General features: G+C 38.8%; 1 protein-coding gene across 2 annotated transcripts in view; it reads right to left on the bottom strand.

Annotated features, from left to right (window-relative positions):
* ankrd11 (ankyrin repeat domain 11) overlaps positions 1–27,145 on the bottom strand; it is a 200,521-nt gene that overhangs the window by 50,949 nt on the left and 122,427 nt on the right. For both annotated transcript variants that reach the window (XM_057831488.1, XM_057831496.1), the window contains exon 3: positions 1,765–1,910. In XM_057831488.1, the coding sequence (XP_057687471.1) occupies positions 1,765–1,851 (87 nt within the window). In that variant the 5' untranslated portion in view covers positions 1,852–1,910. The remainder of the gene's footprint in view (positions 1–1,764; positions 1,911–27,145) is intronic.

Below are 27,145 nucleotides of genomic sequence, written 5' to 3'. Positions count from 1 at the left end.
AAAAATCGCAAAGTTCAAGCCGTGGCTGTACCACATTAATCAAGGTGAGTATTAAGAATCGTGCACCTATTATTTTTAATAAATATAATTGTATTAATTTACCTTAAATTTTGTTGAAAAAGATTCATTGTCTATAACCTGGCATATTCCTTATCCCAAAAATTACAAAACACTGAATCACTTTTTCATCACCTTTTGAATCATGAGTTGAACAATGGGGCTAATAATACCGTTAAGAACAGTTCAATGTATTGACTTAATCTTACGTTGAAAATCAACCAGATATTTTATTCTATACCCAGATAGAAATCCAGCTGCTGCTTGTGCTGCATTACTCCAGATTGTTGAATTGGCTTGCGGCAACCAGTAAAAATAGAAGCAATTGTGAATCTTCTTTGACTGCTGTAGCACAGACACAAGGATATGCAACACAAACGGGTCCTGTGCAACTATACACATTGATTATAATGCTTACAAAATCTATACGGCTAACGTTGGCCGTGACGCATGCAGTGTAGCTCAGCCTTTTGAGCATGGTGCTCTTATAGGCTTGTTAGCTGCCCACTTGTGGTGGCCAGTTTGAGCCAAACATATAGTAGATACCACTTAAGAGCCATAGAAGCCGAGAAGTGCGATTGTTCCTAAAGTATTTTCTAATTACCGAGAGATTTATTTATCTGATTCTAGTCTATTATTAATAGTAAAAAAAAGTCAATTAGTCAATTTGATGAGCCATCAGTTTTAAATATTTAAAAGTGTCTGGCCATGTAGTCACCTGAACCAGCTCGATGGCATATCATGCAGCGTTGCGAACAACCATTCTTCATAGCATCAGGGTGTATGTATGTGAGTTCAACTATAGCAAATACATGTTGATGATGCAGGTAATTTATTGAGCCCTGAAAGACTACATTGCTGTAAAGTTCGCGTTTCAATTTTTTACTGCTCCGGACGACTACAGTGTTCGTTTCCGTCGTACCCAATTCCAACTTTGTATTCCATGAACATAATAATGATCTTGTCACCTATTTTTTGGACAGACTGTGTGATCAGAGAAGTTTCAACGTCAATCGATAATAATAATAAAAAATACATTTTATTTATAACGCACTTTACATTTGGAAAAACAAATCTCAAATCACATTCATGGCAGTTTTCTAAATGTGAGGCACCCCGTGGGGATGTTGCAAAATGTATATGTTGAAAATAATAGATTTTTGAGGATTTTGAATCAATTTCAAATTGCAAAGATTCAAATTTCTGATTCTTCATTTGGACTTTTTACTGAAACTCTATAGAGATATTAATAGGATTCAAAGAGGTGACCTCATTTGAGTATGAGAAACAATAAGGACCAAAAAAAGCCATATTGTCTATGTGCATGTACCTGGCTTGATGTCCTAAATGCAAACCTGTAAAACTCATGCAGTAACAGATATGGTAAGATAATATATCAATCTGATGGCGCCTGTGATGCCACCTCCATTATTGATGAGCAGCGAAAATTGCCTGTATTATATATACACATTTGTAACTTTAGACATATAACATATTGGAATAAAAGTACACATGTCATCATTCAAAGGTACCACATAGAAATATTTTTAGCAATTTTAAACCCATGTATAACATGCTCCCTAACTTATTAATGTCCCGTCATATTACATTGAGGGCGGGTAATGGATGGATATTAGCCATTTTTCCCTTTTTTGGAAAAAAACAAACAAGCAAAAAACAGGGGGCTTGTTGTATTACCCCGCTTACCTTTTTCCCACCCTGCTTTTCGACCATGTCGGTGTTATGTGGGAAGTGGTCCAGTTGGGGGGTTTTAGAACCCCCACCTTTGGGCATCGTTCAGCTCTCCCCACGCCAAGCTTCATTCACGCTGCCATTGCATCGTCATCAACCGTCTGAAAGGGGGAAAAAAATGGAGCGTTGTCACCTGACCACAAGAGGTTTCATTTTTTGATATATGCCAGACATGGATGACAACTATTGGCAGTAGCACAAGCAACCATGCCTGAGGCTATTCAAACATTTGATAAACCAGGTGACTACTTTATATATTTGTGAGTACGGTAATCCGAATTATGTGCTTCATAGTTCAACGGCACAATAAATGTTTTTTTCCTCTCAAGGTACAGCAAGGCAATATTGTAATACATTATATAGTGATAATTTGTTAAAATTATGAATGTTAATTATTTTCAATTGGTATGTACAGTATTTCAGCAATTCAGGTTTACCGAAAATGTACCGTTACCAAGATGGTTCACGATGACAGACGTAATTTTGACCATGTCGGTAAATTATTTTAATGAAACGGAAAAAAAAATAATTTTCAGCCTGCTTTGACTATGTGTTGTTGAGCTATGCTCATTCCCCTTTAAAAAAGCACAGCCAGTGTGCTCACGTGTGAAGTCACGTGGCTATCAGAAAATCAACAAACAGAAGCATGTTGCTATCAGACAGTACGCTAACGCTACAAGTGAATGTGATGGAGTTGGATAATAGTGAAACAGCTACCGGTAGCCAGGCCAAAGGCATTTTGTATAACACCTATGCATTACTCACCAAGAGCTATGTATCACAACAAACCCTGATCTCAGTTACAGCTGACGAAATTGTTAATAGTTTCAGTTCCAGTAGTTTGACTGTTTTCCCCATTTGCCATTGCCCCAATTAAGACAAAAACTCACAAAGAAGTAACCCTGGGGAAATGCCGCACTGGTTAAAGCACAGAAGAGTCTGCAGACAAGCAGAGCGCAGATGGAGAAAACAAACTCCAGGTATATCATGAGAGCTATAATAAGTTTCAGAACTACAACCAAGAACTACAGATTGCAATGTAGTCAGATGTCAATAATAGAAACAGTAGTAATGCCACGCACACCATTTTCTGTTGCAGACAGACTGACAAATCCGCAACCATAAGTACCTTCGTAAATGGCATCGAAAAAGTCTTGTAACAATTTTCAGCATTCTTTACAAACAAAATATTACCAATAAGGAAAACTGTGTGCAGCTCCAGTTCAGCAGTAAATACACTCATGCCCGCCAATCCCGTCCCCCTATTCATTCATGGACATTTTAGTTTCTTGGACCACGCATCTCGCATCATTTAAAAAAAAAAATCTTTTCAATTGCATAGCACTGGACATACTGCAGATTCTTCTCTCCAAGCAGGAAAGCTTCCACAGGCTTTGAAAACTGCAGTAACAAATATTTTAAATAATAATAATAATCAGTATGTGATGACAATTAGTAACAATAGGCCAATATCAAATCTGACATTCCTGGAGAAAATAATTGAAAGGATTGCTTTGGAGCAAATTCATGATTTTAGGATGCAAAGCACTTTTTAAAAACTCATTTCAGTCAGTTTATGAAACTCTTAAATGAAATTGGTTGGAACGATGACACAGACAAATCATCTGTACTGGCATTGTTGGATATCAGTGCTGCATGTGACATGGTTGATCATAACATACTACTACTCAGCAGACAAACGGTGGGTAGACCCACTGACACCATGCTTCAGTGGTTGAAATTTTATTTACAAGATAGGGATTTCTTTGTGTTAATCAGAAACCATACAAACCAAAATCACATGTGGTGTTCCACAAGGCTCCATATTCATACTGTGTCCTCTCGCTCAGATTATGGAACATCACATCTCCTATCGTAACACACCTTTACATTTTAGTGTCCTAACATGAATATAGTCCCTTATCTCAATGAGTAAAGCATTTTCCGCATATCAAGGCGCACCTTCAACGAATGGCCTATTATAAAACAGTTTTCATATATAGGGGACGCACGGCATTATAAGGCGTAGCAGTAGTTAATGGGATTGCAGTTTGCATCCACTAGATGCAGTTGCGTTAAAGGTAATGTCATGACATGATTAACTAATATTGATACATATATAAGGCGCATTGGATTATAAGGCGCACTATAGGCGTTCAAGAAAATTGAAGGCTTTTAGGTGTACTTTAGGCTTTAGGTGATAGTGCGGAAAATGCAGTAAATACATTCCTCAAATCAAAGCATGGATCTGACAGAATTTTCTCCAGCTAATGCAGTAAAGACGGAGGTGATCATTTTTGGCCTATAAAAGGAAAGGTCAAATATCAGCACTCCCCTTGGCTCAATGTGACAGCTACAAAAGAAATCTTGCTGGAATTATAGACTCAGATTGCCATCAACAGTTTTAAAAAAAAAAAAAAAAAAACCTGCTTATTACCACTTTTAAAACATATTCAGAATTAAAGGGCTGCTGTCTAAACAAGACATTTATTTTTAGCAGATTGGTTCATAGTAGCCATGTCCCGATTATGTATTTTTGCAGCAGAGTCCGAGTCACCTGATTTTCTGCCGATACAGTCCCGATCATATACCGAAAAAAGTGTTTAAAAAAAAAAAAAAAGTTTACATGTTACTGTCCAACCATGCCGCCTTCATAATGTGAATTATTTTTAAACAAAAAAAAAAAAGTAGAAAAATGCTTGTCTTTATTAAATGCTTCATTGAGTGAGTCCACTTAATTCTGCTCGCGCTGCTGAGAAGTCGCTCACTTACACACATACGAAATGAGTTGCCACAGCACACTACCGCTAGAGTTTTACAAGCTCAACAATGATTGATGCATGCGACGTCTTTGAAGGTAGTGCTCCAAAGCTTCTCTGGCAAGATCGCTTCAACGCCTGTCAATCGTCGTTAACTTTAACAAGCAACTCCAGTGCACTGCCTGACCAAGAAAAGCAGCAGGAGGAAACTGATAGGCTGTACTAACATGAAGAAAGAAAAACACATTTTAGAAATTAAAAACCCGATCCTTTTTCCGATCCTATGCTTTGACAAAGTCATCAGTCATCTATCCAAAAATCACACTTACTGTTTGGATAATCCTTGATCATAAGCAGACCGGTTAAGGAAGCAGGCATCTTCGAAGTGTTTGCAGCAGAGAACACTACTCGATGATGGTGTGAAATTCATTCGCTTCGTGCGAATGAAAGATGTCCATTTACGTGCCCTGCTATCCTTTGGCCACTCATACAACTTTTCGTTTGAGTGAGAACAAAACATTGCCACACACCGCTGTGGCATCTTACCAAAAAGCAATGCAACAAACAATACTGTTCTATGGCGGACTTCCCTCGCACTTCTAGGTGTAACGTAATTTGCGAAGATTTCCGAATATTGCCGAAGAAAAGCATTTTCGTTGTCAAGGGCGTTGCTATGGGTTAAACAAAGAATCTGGAAGGGTTGCGTTAAAAAAAATAATGAAAATATGCTTATAACTGTTTAGCCATTGATATTATTCAAAAACATGGTTGGCCAACCTTACTTCACATTACTGCTTTAAGTAATCTGAAACTGAGTCGTTGTGTGTTCCAGGAACAAAAATCAAGGAGGGTGACCTGTTATTATGCTCCTCAACTGTGGGACAAATTATCTGAATATCTGAGGTGTGCTCTAAAAGCTAGTTCCTTTAAAGAGGGAACAAAAAACACTATTGTTTATTACAGCATATCCCAAACTGCTCTTACTATTCAAATCTGCAATGTATGACTTGTGCCGTTTCATATTTTGTTTTTAATCTTCTAATTTAAGTTTTTGTGTTTTTATTTCTATTTCTTAATTGTTTTGTTTTTTTCCTATTTTTAGTGTGAAGTAAAGCACAATGAACTACCTTGTGTTGAACTGTGATATACAAATAATTGCTTCTTGTCTAGATATTACTTTCCTTCATGCGGAGAGGTCTTCGGCTCCTCAGGGTCATGAATTAATAATGCATTCCATCACTCAGTCCCCTCCTCCACATCATGCTCTCTCTCTCTCTCTCTCTCGACTGCATTCAACTATAATCATCCTTGTGACTGAATGACTGAACAGATGAAACCATGGGTGTATGTATTTTTTCTCTGCTTGGAGACGTTGTCTCTCCTATCTTCACTGGCGCCGTTTCCATCTCGCCTACCCCCCACCCTCCTCTTCTTTCTGCTGTTATCCTATTCAAAGACTGCTATTTATACCACCCCCACTGCCATCACCAAGTCAGAATAGCCAGCCAACCAACACAGGATTAACAGCAACAGTTTAAACTACTCCCCTTTTGCTGGTACACAGTGAGAGACAGCAACAAGACAAATCATAGCACCGTCAGTCAACTTCCTGTTTACCAAATATTTGTTCCAGCTATACTGCAAAGGTAGGAATTTAGGAGCCGCAGTCAGAAAATATTATTGCTAAGTAGGGCTAGGTAGAGATATCAATTGATCGAACGCTGCAACATTCCCCTTCCCAATCCAACACGGACTCCTAAAATCATCTGAATGGATTCAACTCCTGACCAGATGGGGATGCTTTTCATGCCATTTGCATTGTATAGACAAAGGCTACACTTAAGATAAACACTATAACATGGCAAACAATTGGTGAAGGATCCATTACACCAACATGCCCGCACACAATACACCTTGATCAGTCAGTGGGGAAACAAGGAATTGCGCCCAAAATACCCTGGGCACAGGAGGCAGCCAGTCAGAGAGGGCTGCCTATCCTGTGACCATGAAAGCATGCCTATCACTCTGAAGGAACTTGGGAGCTTGCACAGTATCATCAAAAGGTATTTTCCTCCTTCTAAAATTCTAATATTGTTTGCATGATTTCCCCAAATTTAGTATTTAAGAACATCAAACAAATGTAAATACCAGGCAAAGATTATACTAGTAAACATAAAATGCATTTTTTTAAATGACCATCTACAAAAGGATCAAAAACTATTCAAAGCTATTTGGCCCGTGTAAAAGAGCAATTGCCTTTAAAACATCATCACTGGTTTGACCTCCGTCAGCTACACCAGAAACCAATGTTTTTCAATAACTAGCCAATGAGTCACATTTCTGTGGAATATTTGTTATTTCTGTGGATATATTGAAATATGGTTTATTGATTGATAAATCACAGTTTGTGGTAATACAGAAACATTACATTATACAGTAAAGATAGTATACAGACAATGAGAAATTCTGAAAGCTGCATCGCAACATAGCTCTCGTCTTGTGTATGTAACGGATGTTGCACGGTGTCTGCAGCACAGCAATTTGGGACACAAAGCACAGTTATTTCTCATGTTTATCAACTTGCAAATTATTATTTTCTCCTGATCGCTGATGGTTGAAAAAAAGCTGTGATGCAGGTAGATCGCTCTTGGTGAGCAACTGCTTGCAACGCACGTTGCATAGCTTCCAGAAGTGGACATGAAACAATTGAAGTTAATATCCTATTTTGTGCTAAGATTTATGAAATCTGGAATTGATATACTTCCTCGGTGTTGTGAGGAGTGGAGTGATTTAGAGACATAAAGAATATTAATGGTATTTAAAATTTCCCCAGCATTACAAAAATACACATATACTATAACACATCACTAAAGAACAAAATCGTGAGCTCACGCTTCATTCAGTCAATTTTGGCAAGGAGCACAAAATGATCCAGCCAAATTTTTAGTTATTCCATTTATTGGCTAACATGCTCAAATATGGCAAGCTCAAGTTTGTAACAGGCAGGTAAAGCTTTTAGCCCGATGAAAGCCAAATTATTGTTATATTCAAATGTGCATATCTTCTTTATCTGATGCCGTTTACTTATAACATTTGTATTTTATAGTACATGCAGCAGTTTTATGCTCCTGAATGAAACAGCCCGCTTGGCTGTGTGCGAATGTGATCATTATGTTTATTCAACTATTTCGCCATGAAAATGAGTGACTTCTGTCCGGAGTCTTAGTTTGACGAAGAAGCTGGAGTTGAAGTCAGTGGATGAACGCTTCACCATGCGGGCACATTACTTGTAGAGGTTTGCGAAATTTCCGATTCTTAGATTAGTCGCGATTCGGACGTGGAAGATTCGAGAACGATTAAAAAACATCCTTATTCTGATTATTGAAATATGTCAAGTAAAGCAAAACTAAAACACAGTCAGCGCAGTCTTCGGGACGCAATGAGGAACGGACCGAGAGTAAACATCATGTTTGTCATTACCCGGGTAATGACAATGCTCAACTCACGTCTCTGGCTTAACTCATGCCGCTAGATAAAAAAAACAATAATACCTGAGTGCTGCCGACAGCCGCTACAAAATACGTCCACATAATGCTATGTTAGATATCATATGTATGAAGAACTAGATGCGAAATGACAGACTCGGCGGCGTTAGCAGCACATGTACAGAAAACTCGATGCGAAATGACAGATTTGGCGGCGTGAGTAAACAGCCGCTATTTTAAAGCAGTAGACGTCCCTGGAAGACTTGTAGCAAACCTTCCAAGCGAACCTAATTAACTTTTTATCTAAAATACTCCTATATCTGCAAAATCATGACTTGAATCTATCTTTAAAACAGTTTTAAAACTTTCACATGTCGAAAGTAGACCGAAGGGAAATTATGGAATAATGGTAGCAATTTTACTTTAACAGTTGATTCACAACATTAAATTAATTGAATGTAGTTTAAAGGTGCTGGAACAGAAATAGTCGTTCATTTAGGCCCGAGATAATTTTTGTACAATTTTTGTAGCAAATGTAAGAAACATTAAAAGCAGATAATAGCTTCGGGGTCATCAACAATCGATTTATAATCGAATCGTAGCCTCTGAATTGTAATCGAATCGTTAGGTGCCCTCTAAGTACTTGTTCTTGAAGTTCTGTGGAATTTACAGTGTTTCCCTTTAATTTTTTGCGTCACGCCAGCCCTATGTGCTGGAGGCTTTTGTTGTTACGCGATGGAGAGTGCTGTGAACCTTTTTGGGTTTCAAAATCATGTTCACCGTGACGAATGGACAAAAAAAAAGTCCAATCGAGGGATCATTGGACGGAGGAGCAGGCAGTTAAATAGAATAAGCTATGTGTTTTATATTATGCCCAATACTGGGATCATATCACACGTTTTAACAAGGAGGTGGCTTGTGTTTTGTGGGTGACCATGCTTGCCGCCGGACGCCAGCCGGTGAAGGTGAGCATCGTGGGACTGCTCGCCTTCATCAGCCTGAGTCCATGGCGTGTGACTATCAGTTGGGCGCTCGTCCAGCTGGTGTATTCACCTAAAGTGCGCTATTTTTCGGCTTTGGGTCTCGTTGTTGAATGCCCGCCGAAATGCGCCATTTTTCGCACGGACGCTGGAGCCCTCGCTGAAGCCGCAGCAGATAATTATGATGGATCTTGTCATTCCTCTTCTGGGGCCTCGGCGACCACTCCCAACGGACGCATCAATGTTCGATTTATAACTGAATCATAGCCTCTGAATCATAATCGCAATCACAATCGAATCGTGAGGTTCCCCAATATTCCCACCTCTATTGCTGACTGATGCTAAATATAGCGGGCCTGTTCGTGGAGGATTTACTTCATCCAATTTAAGGGTTGCAATATTAATCAAAGTACTGTTTTTTGCCAATATCCATTAAAAACAAAACAAAACATTAGCTGGAACAGGAGAGGAATATTGCCATGCATACCTTTTTAATGCTTTGGGCATGACATTAGCAGCAACAGTTTCAGTCAATAAAATTATAACTGCACAAAATAGTGGCAATAGACAGAAAAGCAATCTTGCTCCCCCAGGCCTTTTCTTGATAGTTTCTCATGTCCATAAACACACACACGTATCATAGACACACACACGAGACCCCCCCCCCCCCCCCAAAGTTGCATTATCTCATCTTCAGGAGCCACTCCCTCTGCGGTCAGACGGAGGCCTGCAATTCAGCATATTGCAGCATGTACACCTCTCAGGTTTAGTAGCAGTCCAATTGCTCACTGCTTTAAAGACAAACAAAAACACACACACACAAAAAAAAGACAAAACAAAACAAAAAACAATGGCTGACCTTCAAAAGGTTATAAAAATTCTAAACTATTGCCCGAAAGTTCCTTAAATATCTAATATTTGTCTTTAAATAATGATTCGTGTGAAACTAAATAGCAAACCAGATTTCCAAGTGAAAAATGTACTTTCAGGTAGAGGTAAAAATATCAATCCATTCACTGCAATACATCCCCGGTCCCCTGAAATTCAAAACTAATTTGCCTCCCAGACAGCGGGGGGCGATTTGCACTATATAACTAGTTGAAGCGTGCAAAATTTCCGATTCTTCGATTATTTGCAATTCGGCCGTGGAAGACTTGAGAACGATTCACAATCATCCAAGTTCTGGTTATTTAATTATGCCAGGTAAAGCGGAACTAAAACACAGTCAGCGCGGCCTTTGGGACGCAATGAGGAACAGACCGAGAGTGAACATCCTGCCGCTAGTTAAAAAAAACAATAATACCTGACTGCGACAGCCGCTACAAACAATGCCCAGTTGCTACAAACTACGGCACATAATGCTAGGGTAGATATCACATGTATATAGAACTAGATGCGAAATGACAGACTTGTTGGCGTTAGTAAACAGCCGCAATCTTAAAGCAGTAGACTTCCCTGGAAGGCTCTGTTGTAGCGAACCTAATTAACTTTTTATCTAAAATACTCCTAAATCGGCAAAATCTTGACTTGAATCTATCTTTAAATGATGAAACAGTTTTAAAACTTTCATATGTTGAAAGTAGACAGAAGGGAAATTATGGAATAACCTGAGCAATTTTAACAGCCTGTGTATATATATATATGTATATATATTACTATTATCAAAGCCCCCCCCCCCCCCCACCCACTTTATTTTTAAAGACATTAAACCGACCTATCGGAAATGTTAAAATGCATCAAAAAGTTCAGAACATAAAACTATCCAGTGTAAAGAGAAGCAGCACTGTAGCATGCACGTTTGCTCAAAAGTCAAGATATCTAATTATCTACATTTATATCTGAGAAGTTTTAACTTCTATGACTATATTAAGTTAGCATAAAATCAATAATGAATTAACATTGGGATGAATAGTGTCGTCTGTGTTCTGTGTGGACTGCATCCCTTGTTCTGTTTGAATACAGCTGTTTTCACAGTATTTTCAATTGTTTTGCATGCATCACTCATGTACGGTTGGCAAATGGCCAATTCCCTTGCTTTTGTTTGTGGCTTATTCTTTCTCAAATGCAGTGGTATTCACTCCCTGTTCACCTACATCATAATTTATTAGTTGTCATTGTCATTAAATGTTTTAATTATGCACCATGTAATGTGGTTTAAAGTCTAGTCGTGCAGTCGTCTGCTTAGTAAAAAAGCAAAGTGGGATCTGTTACCACTTGCATATTAATCGGTATATTGGCAGTATAATGGTTTTGGCGTGATGCTCAAATCCTACAGCAACAATAAACATAAAATATAATGTATGAAACAAACATATGCATAAATACATACTGTACATACAGTATATACCTATAAGAAACATACAATAGCACAATAGAGCTTCAGCTCACCTGTTGAAAAGTAAACATAATGTAGAAATCCCACAAAAAAAACTGAAACCACCTAAAAATAAATATCTGGATGTGGTGGCTACCACTACCACCACAATTTAGCATTTCAAGATTTAGTTAATTATTTATGTGATATTTTTTTGGACATGTATTTTCTAATGGGTGCACACTTTAGTTAAAGTGATCCTCAATCTTTAAGAAAAGTAATTGTTAAAAGATAAATGTTGGTATGAGTAATAATAATTTGATTTAAAACCCCTCTTGATGTTTTTGTCTCAATAAAGTTTGTAAAATTATTTTAAGTGATAGGTCACCATTCTTGTTACGTCGCAGTGCGTGCCGTCAACGGGCCCGTTGCCGAACTTCTAGCGTGTCACTCGTTAGCTTTCCCAACATGTCGTCAGTTCTGCCCTTCCTATTTGAACCAGATCTGAAAAGTGAAGAGCAGAACAGCACTGTCGGTCGTTCACAAGACGAGCAGCAGGGCAAAATGCGGTGCAGCAAAAACCTGATAAGACAAAAGTTGGGCAAAACTGGTGATGCACTCGCAGCAAGTGCGTCTCAATGACAACGGAGCGAGAGAGTGTATGCTGTTGAGAGCAGATCTTCAAGGTAGACTATTGCGTTTTCAAACTTAGCCCAGTATAATTATGTAGATTTTTAGCGTCCAGAGCTGTCGTGTGCTTTACACACAGTACGGGCCAAACGTTTGAACACACCTTGTCGTTCGTGCATTTTTATTTTCATGACTATTGACATTATAAACTCTCAGTGAAGACCGAGCCCATGGAAATGTTCCAAACGCGATCAGGCCATTGAATAAAAAAAATAGAGATCCGAAAAGCCGCTGTGGGACCGACGAATCAAAAAAATAGATGAATCCGAAACCAATATTGCAGGGGGGACCAGCCGATCTAGAAAATAGACGGATCCCTTACTTGACTGAGGATCCAGGAAAAATGTTCGGGCGCCAGTTGTAACGTGTGGTAGGTAGGATACGTGCATAATAGTACCAAAAAGAGGAGAAGCTTTCACTTATGCACATTTATTCACAAAAAATAATTCCACCTTGACCACTCACGTCACTCCCCTCCCCTTGTTTCCATTTAACTGGAAATTGCATCCAGAAGCAGCAAATCGTGGCATTTTACTTCGCGAGTTTAGGCAGCAATACGCAATTGTTGTACACGCTACACTTTGGAAAAATCCCATTTACGTCATCACTGCGAGCCCGCAAAACATGGCGCCAACTATCGGTCAAAATATGTACTAAATATTATAAAATATTGCCATTGATTTAACATTTTATGTGTTTCTAACAACATATTTAATTACAAGAGAACAATTGTGGTTTATTACAGCCTACATGTATTTAAGGTAGAGGATCCCTTTAATATTTGTCTGAAAGCTTACTGGACTTTATTTGCCAATTTGAGGTATCGACCACAGCTGTGTAAGATCTGGCACCGACCATTCTGAAGGGGGGGATATTTAAGTTGATTTAATTATGACTGTTTGGAATAAAGTTTTCACTGTTTGTTTAAATGCACATTAGTTAATTATTGTTTGAATATACTGGACTGTCTCAGGAAATTAGAATACACAATATTCTAATTTTTTGAGACAGTCCTGTGTATATATACAGGACTGTCTCAGGAAATTAGAATACACAATATTCTAATTTCCTGAGACAGTCAGGAAATTAGAATATTTTGTATTCTAATTTCCTGAGACAGTCAGGAAATTAGAATATTGTGTATTCTAATTTCCTGAGACAGTCCTGTATATATACACAGGACTGTCTCAAAAAATTAGAATATTGTGTATTCTAATTTCCTGAGACAGTCCAGTATGTATATTTTCCATCTGTTGTCGTTTTATTAAGTTGACAATGTTTGGTTAATTTGTCATACCTCTTTCATGTGGTCGTTAGTCGAGTCCTCCCTGATTTAAACGGCCACCGAGATGTGTCTGGAGGTCAGTTGGGTTGATACCTTTTATATTAATAAATATAATTCATATAATAAAGTGTGCACCCATTAGAAAATGCATGTCCAAAAAAATATCATATAAATAATTAACTAAATCTTGAAACGTTAAATTGTGGTGGTAGTAGTAGCCACGACACTGAAACAGAAAAAAACAGTACCCTCATAGCCTGTATTCATCTTTTGTTGTCAGACCCAAATGTTTCCAATCTACAATCAGAATAGAAATGAAACACCCTTCACTATCTTTGGTAGAGAGGATACATGAAATTTGCGAATAAATCAGCAATCCACAATATATCGAAAAAGATATATCATCATCACGGCCTGTGTAATATTCATATTGCAAAAATGTGATAAATTAACACTACACACGCAGTCAGTTTTGAGCCACTTTCTCTTACTACTAAATGGTGTAGCGCAGGGGTCAGCAACCTTTTTGGTGTGAAGTGCCACTATCATATTTCTTGTCAATCAGTGTGCCACACCAAGATTAACGACGCACATCCAAATTTTTATATCCAACAGAGCTGTAATTTTACTCCAACGAAAACAACATGGACATATATTGAAATTCTATAACTACCATTCTTCTTTATCAATTATTTAAAAAATAAATGCATATTAGGGCTGTCCCAAACGACTAATTTCCTCCCGATTAGTCAGCCGACTATTTTTACGATTAGTCGACTAATATATATATATTTTTTTAACTACTTTAATAATGAAATTTTTGTTGAAGCTTATTTATTAATTCACAAAAACATTTTGGAACACCTAAATTCTTTTCTGTTCAACTTTTGTTTGTTTTAACCTGAAAATAGATTAAGTAGAGGGCACACTGAAATATTACCACAACTATTTTGAATAAGAGGCACACATACTCCCAGTAACAAAAATTAAGTATATAGTATTAATCTTATAGTATACTACCATATGTATATACACAATGATACTTTATAATATAAAGTAAGTAACATCAGTGCAGTCATGGATTACAGTAAGCAGGCCAGTGCTATTTCCATATATACTGTATTTTTATTATATTATGTATATACAGGATGTATGTATATATTTTCCCCAAGTGGGAGCTTCCGTGATCTTAATAAATTTAATAATAATTAAAAAAAAATATATTATATAATTATATATACATTAATTATTTCATTAAATAAAAATGCACGTTGATACGACGCACATAATGGTAACTTCCATTTTAAAAAATTGTTAGAAAGTTGTATGGACTTACAATCCGCTGGCTTGTTGTTTCTTGTTGTCTTCGAAAATTATACTTGGGTGACGGCGCTTCAAGGTGTTCATTCATAGCCGACTTGCTACGGTATGCGAGCTCAGTTTAGCAAAGAGTACACACAATGGCACCCTCCATATTTTCCTTGAAATTATTCCAGGCTCTGGCTATTCTGGTCCGCTTTTTTGTCTTTATGCCACTTTCACGTGCCACCAATTCTGCCCTTTTTGGTAATTGGCGGTGTTTTCAACTCCTCGCCGTAGTGAGGAGTGAACCTGTGATTCACTTGGCTCGTTGTCGTCGTTTCGGCCCGTTACCTCCTCACGAAGGCGGCGGCGTGCATAAAAACACCGAGATGCGTCGGATGGCTCTCTCTGGATACTTTTATTGACCAAAACAAAAATGTAGGGGTTGCAGCCACTGAACTCCACGCTACCCGCGCACTTTCCCAACTCACCGATCTCACTCCCTCTCTCTCGCTCGCCCACTTTCTTCCTCTTTGCTCAATCTGACAATGCCGGTCACATTGAAATAACAGCGGCCCCCTTGGGGGTGTTAGTAACAACCGCTTGCATCGCGAGCGCCCGCCATTCTAAACTTTATCCGCATGTAATTTTTTTCCTAACCCTTCATTACCCGTCGACGGTATGTTTTGCCCGTCGACCCATTTAAGTCATTGATGACATCGACAACGTCGACTAGTCGGGACAGCTCTAATGCATATTGTAGAAAATATCAAAACTTGAAAATAAGTGCAACAGTAATAACAGCAGCATCATCTTACGTAAACATATCACACACACACCCCAGCAAGAAAAGGTGAACAGGAGTGATTTTCCGTGCAGGTCTCTCACAGGACAGAGCGGGCTGTTTTAACCTTCAAAGTCAGAACCGAAGACTCTTACATTTTGTCTTGCTCACTAGCACCCTAAACAGTGAATTCTATGCACAATTCTAGATTTTATATTACAAATATAAAAGATGCCTACCTTAATGTGATCCCTGGCTCTTTTTTCCATGAATTTTCATGTTTTGTCTCATAGTTGCGTTTGACAATTGTTGTGTGACACACAACGCGCTTGAGGCATAATGCACACACAGAGCTAGCGGAAATAACTAGCCAAACAGTTGTTACCGGCATTCCCAAGGGGCCGCTGTCCCCGACAGTATGACCGGCTTACAAGTTAAGCATAGAAGAAGAAGTGGGCATCTGGGCGAGAAAAAGAGAGGCAGCAAAGCAAGGTGTTGAGACAGAGTTGCGTGGAGAGCGCAGTGAAAAGTGGCTGTGTCCCATGCTGGTTCTTATTTTGTTCATAAAAGTCTCCAGCAAAATGCCATCCAACGCGTCACTGTGTTTTTATACACATCGCCACCTCTCCGAAGTAAGCACCGGACGAATCGACAACAACGAGCCACGTTAATCGCCGGTCCACTACACACTACGGTGCGGAGTTGAAAGCACCGCAGTTACCAAAAAGTGCAGATTGGTAACACAGTGTACTTCTGCCAGCTCTCTGATTGGTTGGCTACGTGACATAAAGTAAAGTGGTCCGGACTGAGCGTGCAGAGAAAAAAATCCGACGAGCGCTGGAATCGAGAAATTGAGGAAGAGCTGGAAGTGTGATCAAAATCCATTATTGCTCGCATATAACGCCATAGGTAGTGGGGGTGGGAGGGGTGCTCCCGTAAAGCCCCTAAATAACAGGGCGAGCAAACTGAAAATGCCTGAATTTTAGGCTTAAAGGCGCTTTTTTTTTTTTTTTTTTTTTCTGCCATGTGCTCGCGTGTCACTGGTTAACCCTTCGCGTGCCAGTGCTGATACGCGTGTCATAGGTTGCCGACCCTTGGTGCAGAGTCTCAAAACTTGGCCACAGGTGCACTGTAAGCTTTGTTGAAAGGTTTTGGTGTTCATTTAAGTTTGACCAATCAGGATACACTAAATTTACATTGTTACTCCCACACTCCATTGAATACTGCTCTATTGACTAAAGCAATTTCAAAGTTTTTGACGTACACATAACCATGAATGAATTAGGTAACTGATGAACAGCAAGAATTCATAATTTTCTATCTTAACAGATTTACAATTGTTATGAGTGTAAATGTTTGTGCCACTACAGAGATTAACCACAATTACAGTGGGATCAGAATTCACCCAGCCTGTGGATTGCGCCATATTTGAAGAAGCGTATTTATATGATTAGATGAAATAGCATTATGAAATTCGACACCCATTTTGCATTGTTTTCCCATACTGTGCAGTAGAGCAGGGCGGTAAACCGAAAATTTACCGTCACCGAAATTCTTAACGATGACCGACGTAATTTTGACCATGTCGGTAAATTCGGTAAATTAATAAAACAAGAAAATATAGTCTTTTCATCCCGCTTTGATTCTGTGTTGTTCGTCTATGTTCATTCCCCTTTAAGAAAGCAGTGAATGTGCTTACGTAGGGAGTCACGTGATCATCAGGAAACCAATCAAACAAAAGGCCGGTAAGCTAACGCTAGCAGCTAACGCCACAAGCAAAACGTGATGGAGTGTGGCTTAAGGGAGGTTCACCAAACTTTCAACCGACATTTAGTAGACTCTTGGTGGCATCCAGACGGGCTTTCACCCGCTGTCCTCCTTTGTTCTCACGATTTCCGGAGATGGTGCTTTCAGTGCTTTCTACTGGTAGCGAGGCTAACGCTAGCTAGCGGCTAACGCTACATATGAACGTTATGGAGTCGGATAGCGGCTCTAACATTGTCGAAACGGCTGAACTTAATGAGTGGATTGGGCACGGACTGCATCTAGCAATTACTATGTGGCGTTATTTTGTATCTGTCTGTGTGTGATTCCTCTGATAGCTTTTGTGATGGTAAAGCATTCAGCATAAAGTAGAATCCAACGGCAAAACTTATAATGACCGAGAAATGGCCCCAGCTATTTTTATTGTGCGTGCATTTATTAAAAAATGCACTGTGGGGGCGGGGGGGGGGGGGACCCTTAAACCATAAAGTAAACACTTGTATTTAATAATTATGTCACAGCAGCCATTAACAATAAGTTGTCTTTTTGAAGTGTACTGTTCAAGCTGCAAGTCATTTGTGTTACAATTACATGTTTGCACAGGCATATTGATTTTGACAATGTACATTGTTCAAGTCATACACGCTGTTATAAATGTTCATACTTGAATTCTTATTGCTTACAATACATTTTTATAAACTTAATGTTTAGACTGCATGTACAATTGTTAAATACAGTATATCAAATTGAATGCTGGTAAATAAATCAACAAGAAATAGTTAATCTGTATTTCATGCATTGATTCAGATTTTCAAATTATATAACAGTCCGCTTGGGCGAATTTATCGGCATTTATCGTTATCGAGATAAATCTGCTCAATTTATCGTGATACATGTTTAAGGCCATATCGCCCAGCCCTACTGTGCAGCTCTAGAACAAACCATCAACACCAACTTTATCACAAAATATAATCTAAATGACATAGCTGAAAAGTGGAGTTGTTTGCTCCACCTTATGCCACTCCTATCTCATGACTGGCACTGCACACACACTCACGCACAGCAACACAACTCCAATATTCACTGACAGCTGAGCAGCACAGCAGCTGCATACAGGGACGGGGCTTGTTGATTTCCAGGCACATGTGCCCTGGTTGCTAATATTGTGTACATTTGCAAACCCTATTGTAAAATCCCATACACTTTCGACTGGCAGTAAACACATTTTCCAGTATAGATTGAGCTATGTTTAAGCCAAAAAATATTTTGTAAATTCATGCAGTCTACTTTAATGAATTGCAAACAGACATTCATTATGCTTTGTGTCGACACAATATAGTCAGAGTGCTAGATGTCTGTTTAAAAAAAAAAAATGGGCGGGAGGGGGGCTTAGTTCTATTATATAAAGCTTAGTTCCATTCTTGAACAGGGTTCCTACAGCTCAAGCCAAATTAAAAACTTTTAAAGTAACACTTCTGTCATTTTTATGTTTCGAAATAAATGAAATATTTTTTGAAAATAAATGCTGAAAATGTGAACAAAATGAGAACAAAAGTGTTGAATCTCTGAGTTGTAGCAGGAAACACTTTTGTCTGTTCACCTCCCTGGATTTTTTTTGGGTGGCCCTGAATCGTTAGTTGGATGAAATCACCTAGAACTCTTGCTTTTTGACCCCGATATAAGGTTTTGCGCATCATCACTGGCTAAGTTTACATGGGAAAAAATTCCTTAATGCGATCAGTATTCGCAGTAAAATTATGATAGGTCACACTGTTTGGATACTAAAAATATTAGGACTTGGACGTTCATGCATCAGAACCTCAGTCGGAACAAATTATTTTATGTATGCAGATTGATGCTGCATTCATGTAGAAACGTAATTATGGTAAATATTAGAGGTGCGCGAAATTTCCGGTTCTGAGATTATTTGCATTTCGGCTGTGGAAGATTCGAGAATGATTCACAAAACATCCAAATTCCGATTATTAAGATATGCCAAATAAAGCTGAACTAAAACACAGTCAACGCGGTCTTCAGGACGCAGTGAGGAACGGACTGAGAGCAAACATCATGCCACTAGATAAAAAACACAAAACAATAACAATAATACCTGACTGCGGCCGACAGCCGCTACAAACTATGCCCACATAATGCTATGGTAGATATCACATGTACATAGAACTAGATGCGAAAGCAGTAGACTTCTCTGGAAGGCTGTTGTACCAAACCTTCCGAGCGAACCTAATTAACTTCTAAAACACTCCTAATCTGCAAAATCTTGACTTGAATCTATCTTTAAATGATGAAACAGTTTTAAAACTTTCACATGTCGAAAGTAAACAGAAGTTTGTTATGTAATAACGGGAGCAATTCCAACAGAGGATGCGCTAGACTTTTTCGTTGTCTGTCATTTTGACTGACAGTGTCATAAAAATCCGGTCATAATCTATTTTTACCCGTCACTTACATTTTTAAAATGATAATAATGACATATTCAATAGTATTTAGTTTTCATTCATTTTTAATTAATATTCTGTCCGAACAAGCTTAACAAGAGGCAAACAGACAGCGGAGTGCACCAATCAGCGACGGGCAGACGTGCCGTTAGCAAAGCGACGAGGGAAGGACGAGGGACTTGCGCGTGGAAGTAAACATACGAGGAGAACGGAGTTTATTCAACATGGCGAGCGCGAGACAGACTGTTGTCAATGTCTCATGTCGATGTGTTTTAGCTCATTTAAAACTGAATTTACCGCGGATTGGAACATATTCTCGGCTCTCCCGCCATCCGTGTTGTTGTAGAGACGACTTTCGGCGTGCAAGAGTGACGTTGCTCGTGAAGAACACGTCACGCAAATAAACAAATCTGATTTGTCGATTGATTTTGTACCCACTCTGTGTCCCAGACTTTTCTCTCATTGTTTGAAAAATACAGGGAGTACAGTCTGGCCGTGCCAGGCAAACACTCAGCTGCCTTGACATTTTTCCGAGTAAGGCCAACGACGTCATGCATCAAGAGAGACAACAGCTAATTAATATGCTCACTTGCCACCCTGTGGTCTGGGGTCTGAATTGCAACCTGTCAAAATGACGGATGGACTTCATTTTTTTCCGTCACCGTTTTAAAAAACCGGTCAACGACGGAAAATATTCGGTTAACGCAACCCCTGAATTCCAAAAACTTTTAGTAGTTTATTTAAGCCTGAGAGTATTTTTGTACTATTTTTTAACTAATGTACGAAACATTAAAAGCAGCTAATAACTGGGGGGCATCAATAATCGATTTATAATCAAACTGTGGCCTCTGAATCGTGATTGTAATCGAATCGTTAGGTGCCCCAAGATTCCCACCTCTAGTAAATATGGTTAGAAGCTAGAAGATTTTTTATGATTTATCGTTATTTTGCACATTTTTTTACAGCATCATAACTGAATATACACAATTATAAAATCTTATTTTTTAAGCAAGTGTTCGCTAAAATGTTCAGTTACCATCAAAAACTTAGTTTGCATTTTAATGCATTCTGCTCTGATTGTTCTAGAAGAATTAATACGTCTAATTTTCCACGCAACAAACAAAAATGAAGTCCACGTCTGGTAATTTCTTTTTTGCTTCAACAGCAAAAGCACATGAACAAGATGAATTCCCAATGTGATAAGGTTTATCTTTCCCACAGCATGTGAAGGCATCAAGACCAAATATACCGGAAAGAGCAATAGTACAGGAAGCCGTACAGACTTCTGTGTAACAAAACATCGCTCTGTCTGTTTAGAAATTTAGGGTTAGCGTTATTTTGTGTATTTTTCCTGTTTTTCAACCATCAAGTCTTTCAACAATTTCAAGATCTTTTAATATCTGCAACTAGAGATGTCCCGATCCGATATTTGGATCGGATCGGACGCCGATATGGGCCAAAAAATGCGCATCGGTATCGGATCGGCCGACACGGGAAAAAATGCGATCCAGTTTTTTTGAAAACCCGGTCCGGGTTTTCCACCGCACCAATATACATAATCCATTCCAGTTTTTGCTTCGGTTTCCCTAAAACCCGGTCAGCATTTTACGGCACACCTTTAACACACTACATTACCGTCTCCCAATTTACCGAGAGACTTTATCGGTAAAAATGTCAGCTGTGAGGGATCATTTCACCTTAAAGGAAGACAAAGATGAAGAGCAGAGTGCAACATATGCCACAAAGTCAAGCGTGGTGGTAAAGCTGTAAGAAGTTTTAATACAACCAACCTAATCAAGCATTTAGCGACATACCACCACAAACAATATAAGGAGTATGTTAAGAAAACCGAATACAAAAAGAAAGGTCCTACGCAACTAACACTGGCAGAAACTTTTGCTATGCGTGACAAACTGGCACTCGACAGTCCCAAAGCCCAGGGAATAACAAGAGTCATTGCAAGAATTCATTGCAAGAAGAAGAATCAAGAATTAAATCTGGATGACAAGCCATTATCTCTCGTGAGTAAAGACGCACCATCCAACACAATATGCTGCATTCCAGAGAAGTGGGAAGTCGGATTTATCCCACTCAGATGGTACCAGTTCCGACCACAAAGCGTTCCAAGCAAATGTAAACAACAAAAATGGCTGATCGCGACGAGGTGTTTTTATTTTGGCCATCCAACGACATTTTGACCTCCAGCGAACCTGCCTTCCTATAAGCGATCAAATAGAGGAAAAACGACGGCTGCGTTACAGCCCACACTGTAAACTGCCTTTTTTTTTAGTTACATCCTTTGCTGATCGTCAATATAAAAACATAGCACAACAAAGATAATTCACTGTATGAGGAAAAAAATACATGGCGTCTCAAATAAACTTGATTTACTTCATTATTATGTTATCATTCGTGTTCTTGAGCGCCATTTTGTCCAGTGACGTCAGACTGAAACAACTTGGAAGTCGGGGTAGTTATTTTTTCTCCGACTTTACGACTTGGACTACCCAGTTCGAATGGTGTTCCAATGATATTTTCCTAGTCGGAGGTCGGAAAAGTCCGACATCCCACTTTTCTGGAACGCAGCATTAGAACCACGGTACAACATGCCCAGACGTCATTACATCCGTGAGCGATTCGACCCTGGAAGGTTCGAGAACGATTCACAAACATCCAAATTCCGATTATTGAAATATGTCAAGTAAAGCGAAACTAATACACAGCGAGGTCTACGGGACGCAATGAGAAACGGACCGCATTGCGTCCCGAGAGTAAACATGCTTGTCTAATAGATATCATATGTATGTAGAACTAGATGCACAATGACAGACTCGACAGCGTGAGCAACACATGCATTGAAAACTAGGTGAGTTAGTAAACAGACGTCATTTTAAAGCAGGAGACTTCCCTTGTAGGCTGTTGTAGTGAACCTTCCAAGCGAACCTAATTAACTTTTTATCTAAAATACTCCTAAATCGTCAAAATCTTGACTTGAATCTATCTTCAAAACAGTTTTAAAACTTTCACATGTCAAAAGTAGAAAGAAGGGAAATAATGGAATAACGGGAGCAATTTCAACAACTTTAACAGTTGATTCGCAAAATTTAATTAATTGAATGTAGTTTAAAGCTGCTGATACAGAATGGGGACTTGAGTAGTTTATTTACTGTTTGAAAATGTTAACTTGAAACTCGTTTGAAAGTCGTTTATTTAAACCTGAGAGGCTTTTTATACAATTTTTGTAACTAATGCACGAAACACTAAAAGCATCTAATAGCTTGGGGGATTTGTGGGATTTTCCACTGACAGTTTACGATATTATTTGCAGGTTTTACTGACTGACTATGCCATTTCTGTTTGTTATTTATAATCTTTTGTGTTTGTCACTGAATAAACCAACCATACCAACCATCGTGTGTTATTCAAACTCACCTAATTCAGCTGGCTAGTTGTTATCAAGAGTACTAAAACCCTTTTCAACATGAGTCTGACAACTAAGTAAGGAGGCTAAATAACTTTAAACTTTAATACATGCTCAGACAGGCCGGTATCGGTATCGGCCAGTATCGGTATCGGATCGGAAGTGCAAAACAATATCGGTATCGGATCGGAAGTGCAAAAACCTGGATCGGGACATCCCTATCTGCAACAACATGTTGGTCTCATATACAGATCAGTTTAGACTTGTGCAAACTGTGCCTACCCTGTCTTTTGCTCGCTGTGCTTCTACTTGCTTCCGGGAATATGAGGTCAAAGGTAAGGACGGTTGGATCTAAAATTTGGGAATAAAGTGTTCTCATAAGCACCGATCAGATTATCAATCGGCATAAGCCAATTCTCTCGTTCGAAACAGAATCTTCATCAGAATGGGCTGGATCGGGTCAGAATATTCCGAATGAGGTGTGTACATGAAGCATTTTTATTGTGGTCAGTCAGTTAATCTGAATAAAAGTATCCATGTAAACGTATCCATTGATATTGTTTCAAATCGGTACTGCAGTTTGGTATTAACTAAAAAAATAAATACAAATCAAAGATGTCCTTAATCCAATCTAGAGCTGAAACGAATATTCGAGCAACTCGAGTAACTCTAGTTGAAAAATGATCCGAGATTTTATTCACCTCGAGGAATCGTTTAATTTTAACAGCTCTAAGCATCACATTTTGCCCGGACTACTTTTAATGCAGGACAACGCGCTGACGTCACGTGCGTAAAGGAAGAAGCAATAAAAATAAAAATAAAAAACCTTACTGCAGCCGACAGCCGCTAAAAACTACGCCGACGTTGCTAAAAACTAGCCAGCACGATGCTACGGTGGTAGCAAGTACCGTCTGATGCGTCTCATAAGAGATCACGTGTATGTTGAACTAGATGCGAAATGACAGCGGGGTTAGTAAACAGCCGTCATCTTAAAGCAGTAGACTTCTTAGCGCTAATAAATAAAATTAACGTTACCATCACTCGCTCACGTAACGTTAGCCCTTCGGAGGGATAGGTTTCTATTAATTCTGACCACTGTCGATGCGTGGCTAACGTGTCTTACATACAGGCTTCATTTAATCTGTGAAAACATAGCACTGTAGAGTGATGAGGGTGTAAAATAAAAACTTTATAATGCTAACTGTCAATTTTAGCTCAGTAGGCATTGCTGGATAAAACACCAAGTAGCACTGGTCCCTAATGTGCTCCAATATAGCAGGTATCATATATTTATTTTGAACACTTCCAAAACTAAAAATCCTATCAGGACTTACAGTTTAGACTAACTTAAAACTAGAACTTAGAAATAGGAAATGGAAATTCAATTGAAACACGTGGGAAAAACACCTACCTTTTAAGTGATGTGTGTTATCAAGCATAATGGCATTGTTTGATAAGATATATATATTAATAAGATCTAAAAGTTTTTTGAGTGAAAGCAGTGAATTAGTCTTTTTTTTTTTTTTTTTTTCCTAGTTACATCTGAGATGCAATTGTTGGCTGTTTCCAACAATGTACATCAGGAAAAAAAAAGACATTGTTTGACTGAAAATGGTTCAATATTAGATGAAATGTCTTGTTTTCTCATGTATAATTGCTCTTTACCAATAATATATATGTTTTATCCAGAATTTTCAGTCGATTACTCGATTACTAAAATATTCGATAGCTGCAGCCCTAATCCAATCACGTGATTAGAAATCAGCCTGATCATATTTCAGAAGATCTGAATTGGATAAAAAAAAGCTGGGGGTTTTAAAATGATATCATTTAAGGATAATATTGTTCAAATAAAGAACAAAAAGTTTCCAATGTACTTTTTTACTATGTATACATCCGCATTGCTTTATTTCATTCTAAGAGACCATCAACCGTAAATGCATTCATGCTCAAATACAGACAATGTCATTCTCCCAACTCCCAAGCACTCCTGATACTATTTTGCAGCAGTAGAATGGCCAAAATAATTTGAAGTGACAGTTCTAAACATTTTCGGCAATTGTTTATTCAATGGATGGACTGTTCACTGAACTTTCAAATTACACATGAAAGATTCACTCAAATCCAAATATTTTTCTTCATGTTTCTGTCTTGTAGTACTTGTGGCAATGTGGGGAGAATGAACTACAGAGGGAAAGGAGGAGCAGAGAGCTCGCCTGTTTGGTGTGCAAATAGAGGCAGCCAGGCTCAGCTGCTGTATCCTGGCAACGAGAGCACAGCTCAGTCCCTGACCTGGGCCCATTCATTTCACTGCAGACCTGTGCAGACAAATAAAACCAAGGCTGACACATGGACACATGACAAAGCCTATGCAAGCACTGTGCATAGAACCTATAGAAAGAGGAAGACCAAGTGAACAGTGTCATAAAGCTGTGATTGACTATAAGAGCAATTATACTTTCAATATTTTTGCCACAGCAAGTCATTTTAAGCTATATACTAAGTGGATCAAAAATGACTGTCAGCTCTGTTATCTACTGATGCACTGGTGTAAGAGCTGTGTTTGGTTTTGACGTCCAAATGGAAATAAAGACAATCAAATCTTTTGGTGTCATTTTCTGTATGGAGCACAGTCATCTCTTTTTTCCCCCAATTGAATATGTGCTCAGTGCTTGTTGCCTGCTTGCTAGTGACCTCACTAAAATAGTGTCAGGCCCATATGAACAGAACATATATGAAGCAAGACTGCAGGAAAGGCAAGAGGCAATCTAGTGCTTCTGGCTTTTTCCTCTCCATCAATGCTCTGACTCATCCCCCCATTTCTTCACCCTCTCCTCTCTGAGTACTTTTCTCTCATCTGCCTTTTTCTCTATTCTGAACATCTCTCTCCACAGAAACATGTGAGCGCGCACACACACACACAATGAAAGGCTGTTGCCTAGCAACTCAGGGATGAGACAGATGCAGACCTCTCAGATAAGCTCGTGAAATAGCTGTGGATGAGGTGAGGAAACCTCTCAGAACAGTGCCCTGGCATAACAAACCGATAATTCAGTCATTTTCCAACCATTGAGTTAGATTTTGACCAACTCATTATGAGAGTTGTAATTCTCAAGAAATGTCAACATTGCCATTAAAACTTCGATGATGCCAGATGATCTGCTTTCTTGATTTTATCGATTGATTTAATCTGTAATTGGCCTTTTTTTTTTAACGGTAATTTTTTTTGCTGCTTCTGTGGTTCAAGCTGCATCCCTGTTTTTGGACGCTGCATGCACCAACAGCATTGCTGCTAACAGCTGAGTGGAGCTAATTTAGGAACAGTATTTACATTTGTATTTAGCAACTTCTGACCCCTCGAGTTGGTTATTTACTCTTTTAAAAGACCAATGACTCTTATGTTAAGGTTCAGTCAGCATGAGCTGAAACTTTTTCTCTTCATCTTTTGAATGTTGAGAAACGAGAATGTAACACAAGAGTCATCATGCTTAATATTGTGTTAATGTATGCTGCAAAAACAGTGATTTGGGCGTGATGGAATTGTTGAAGTTTCTTCCAAAATGATAAACTGCATCATACGTACAACTCTACGAGAGCTGCAGGGTGTGCTGTGTCAGTCATATGGAACACAAGAGTTCCAGACTGCGACCAAATGGTCGCATTTTGAGACTAAAATTAGAGCCACTACGAGTATTAGTTTCATCTACTGGCACATTCCCAACCAGTAACATTGCATCTTTGTTTTGTTTTTCTTTTGCTGACAAACTCCTTCACGGTTAAAGGGCAGGTGAAGACTTCAATTAATGAGCGTTTTACTCTGTTAAATTGTATTGATCATATGAAATGGGTATCATTTGCTGTCTCAAAACGAACATTAGTAAAAAAAAATTTGAATTGGCCGCGTAGTTTTTGAGTTACTGCCATAGCAATACCTTAGCAACAAGGGACGCGCCTCGCTGCCGACCTCTACCCGATGACGCAATTTCCCCAAGAAATGGAAAATTGCATGGAACTGGACCATTTCAAACCAGATCAGGGCCACATTTTTCCAGAATGTGGCAGCGGTCTAAACTGTCAAGTCTCCCAAATCGGAATT

Source organism: Corythoichthys intestinalis, chromosome 1, assembly GCF_030265065.1.
Source record: "Corythoichthys intestinalis isolate RoL2023-P3 chromosome 1, ASM3026506v1, whole genome shotgun sequence".
NCBI lineage: Eukaryota > Metazoa > Chordata > Actinopteri > Syngnathiformes > Syngnathidae > Corythoichthys > Corythoichthys intestinalis.
Note: the sequence above shows the minus strand (reverse complement) of the source record. Positions and strands in the feature narration are given on the sequence as shown.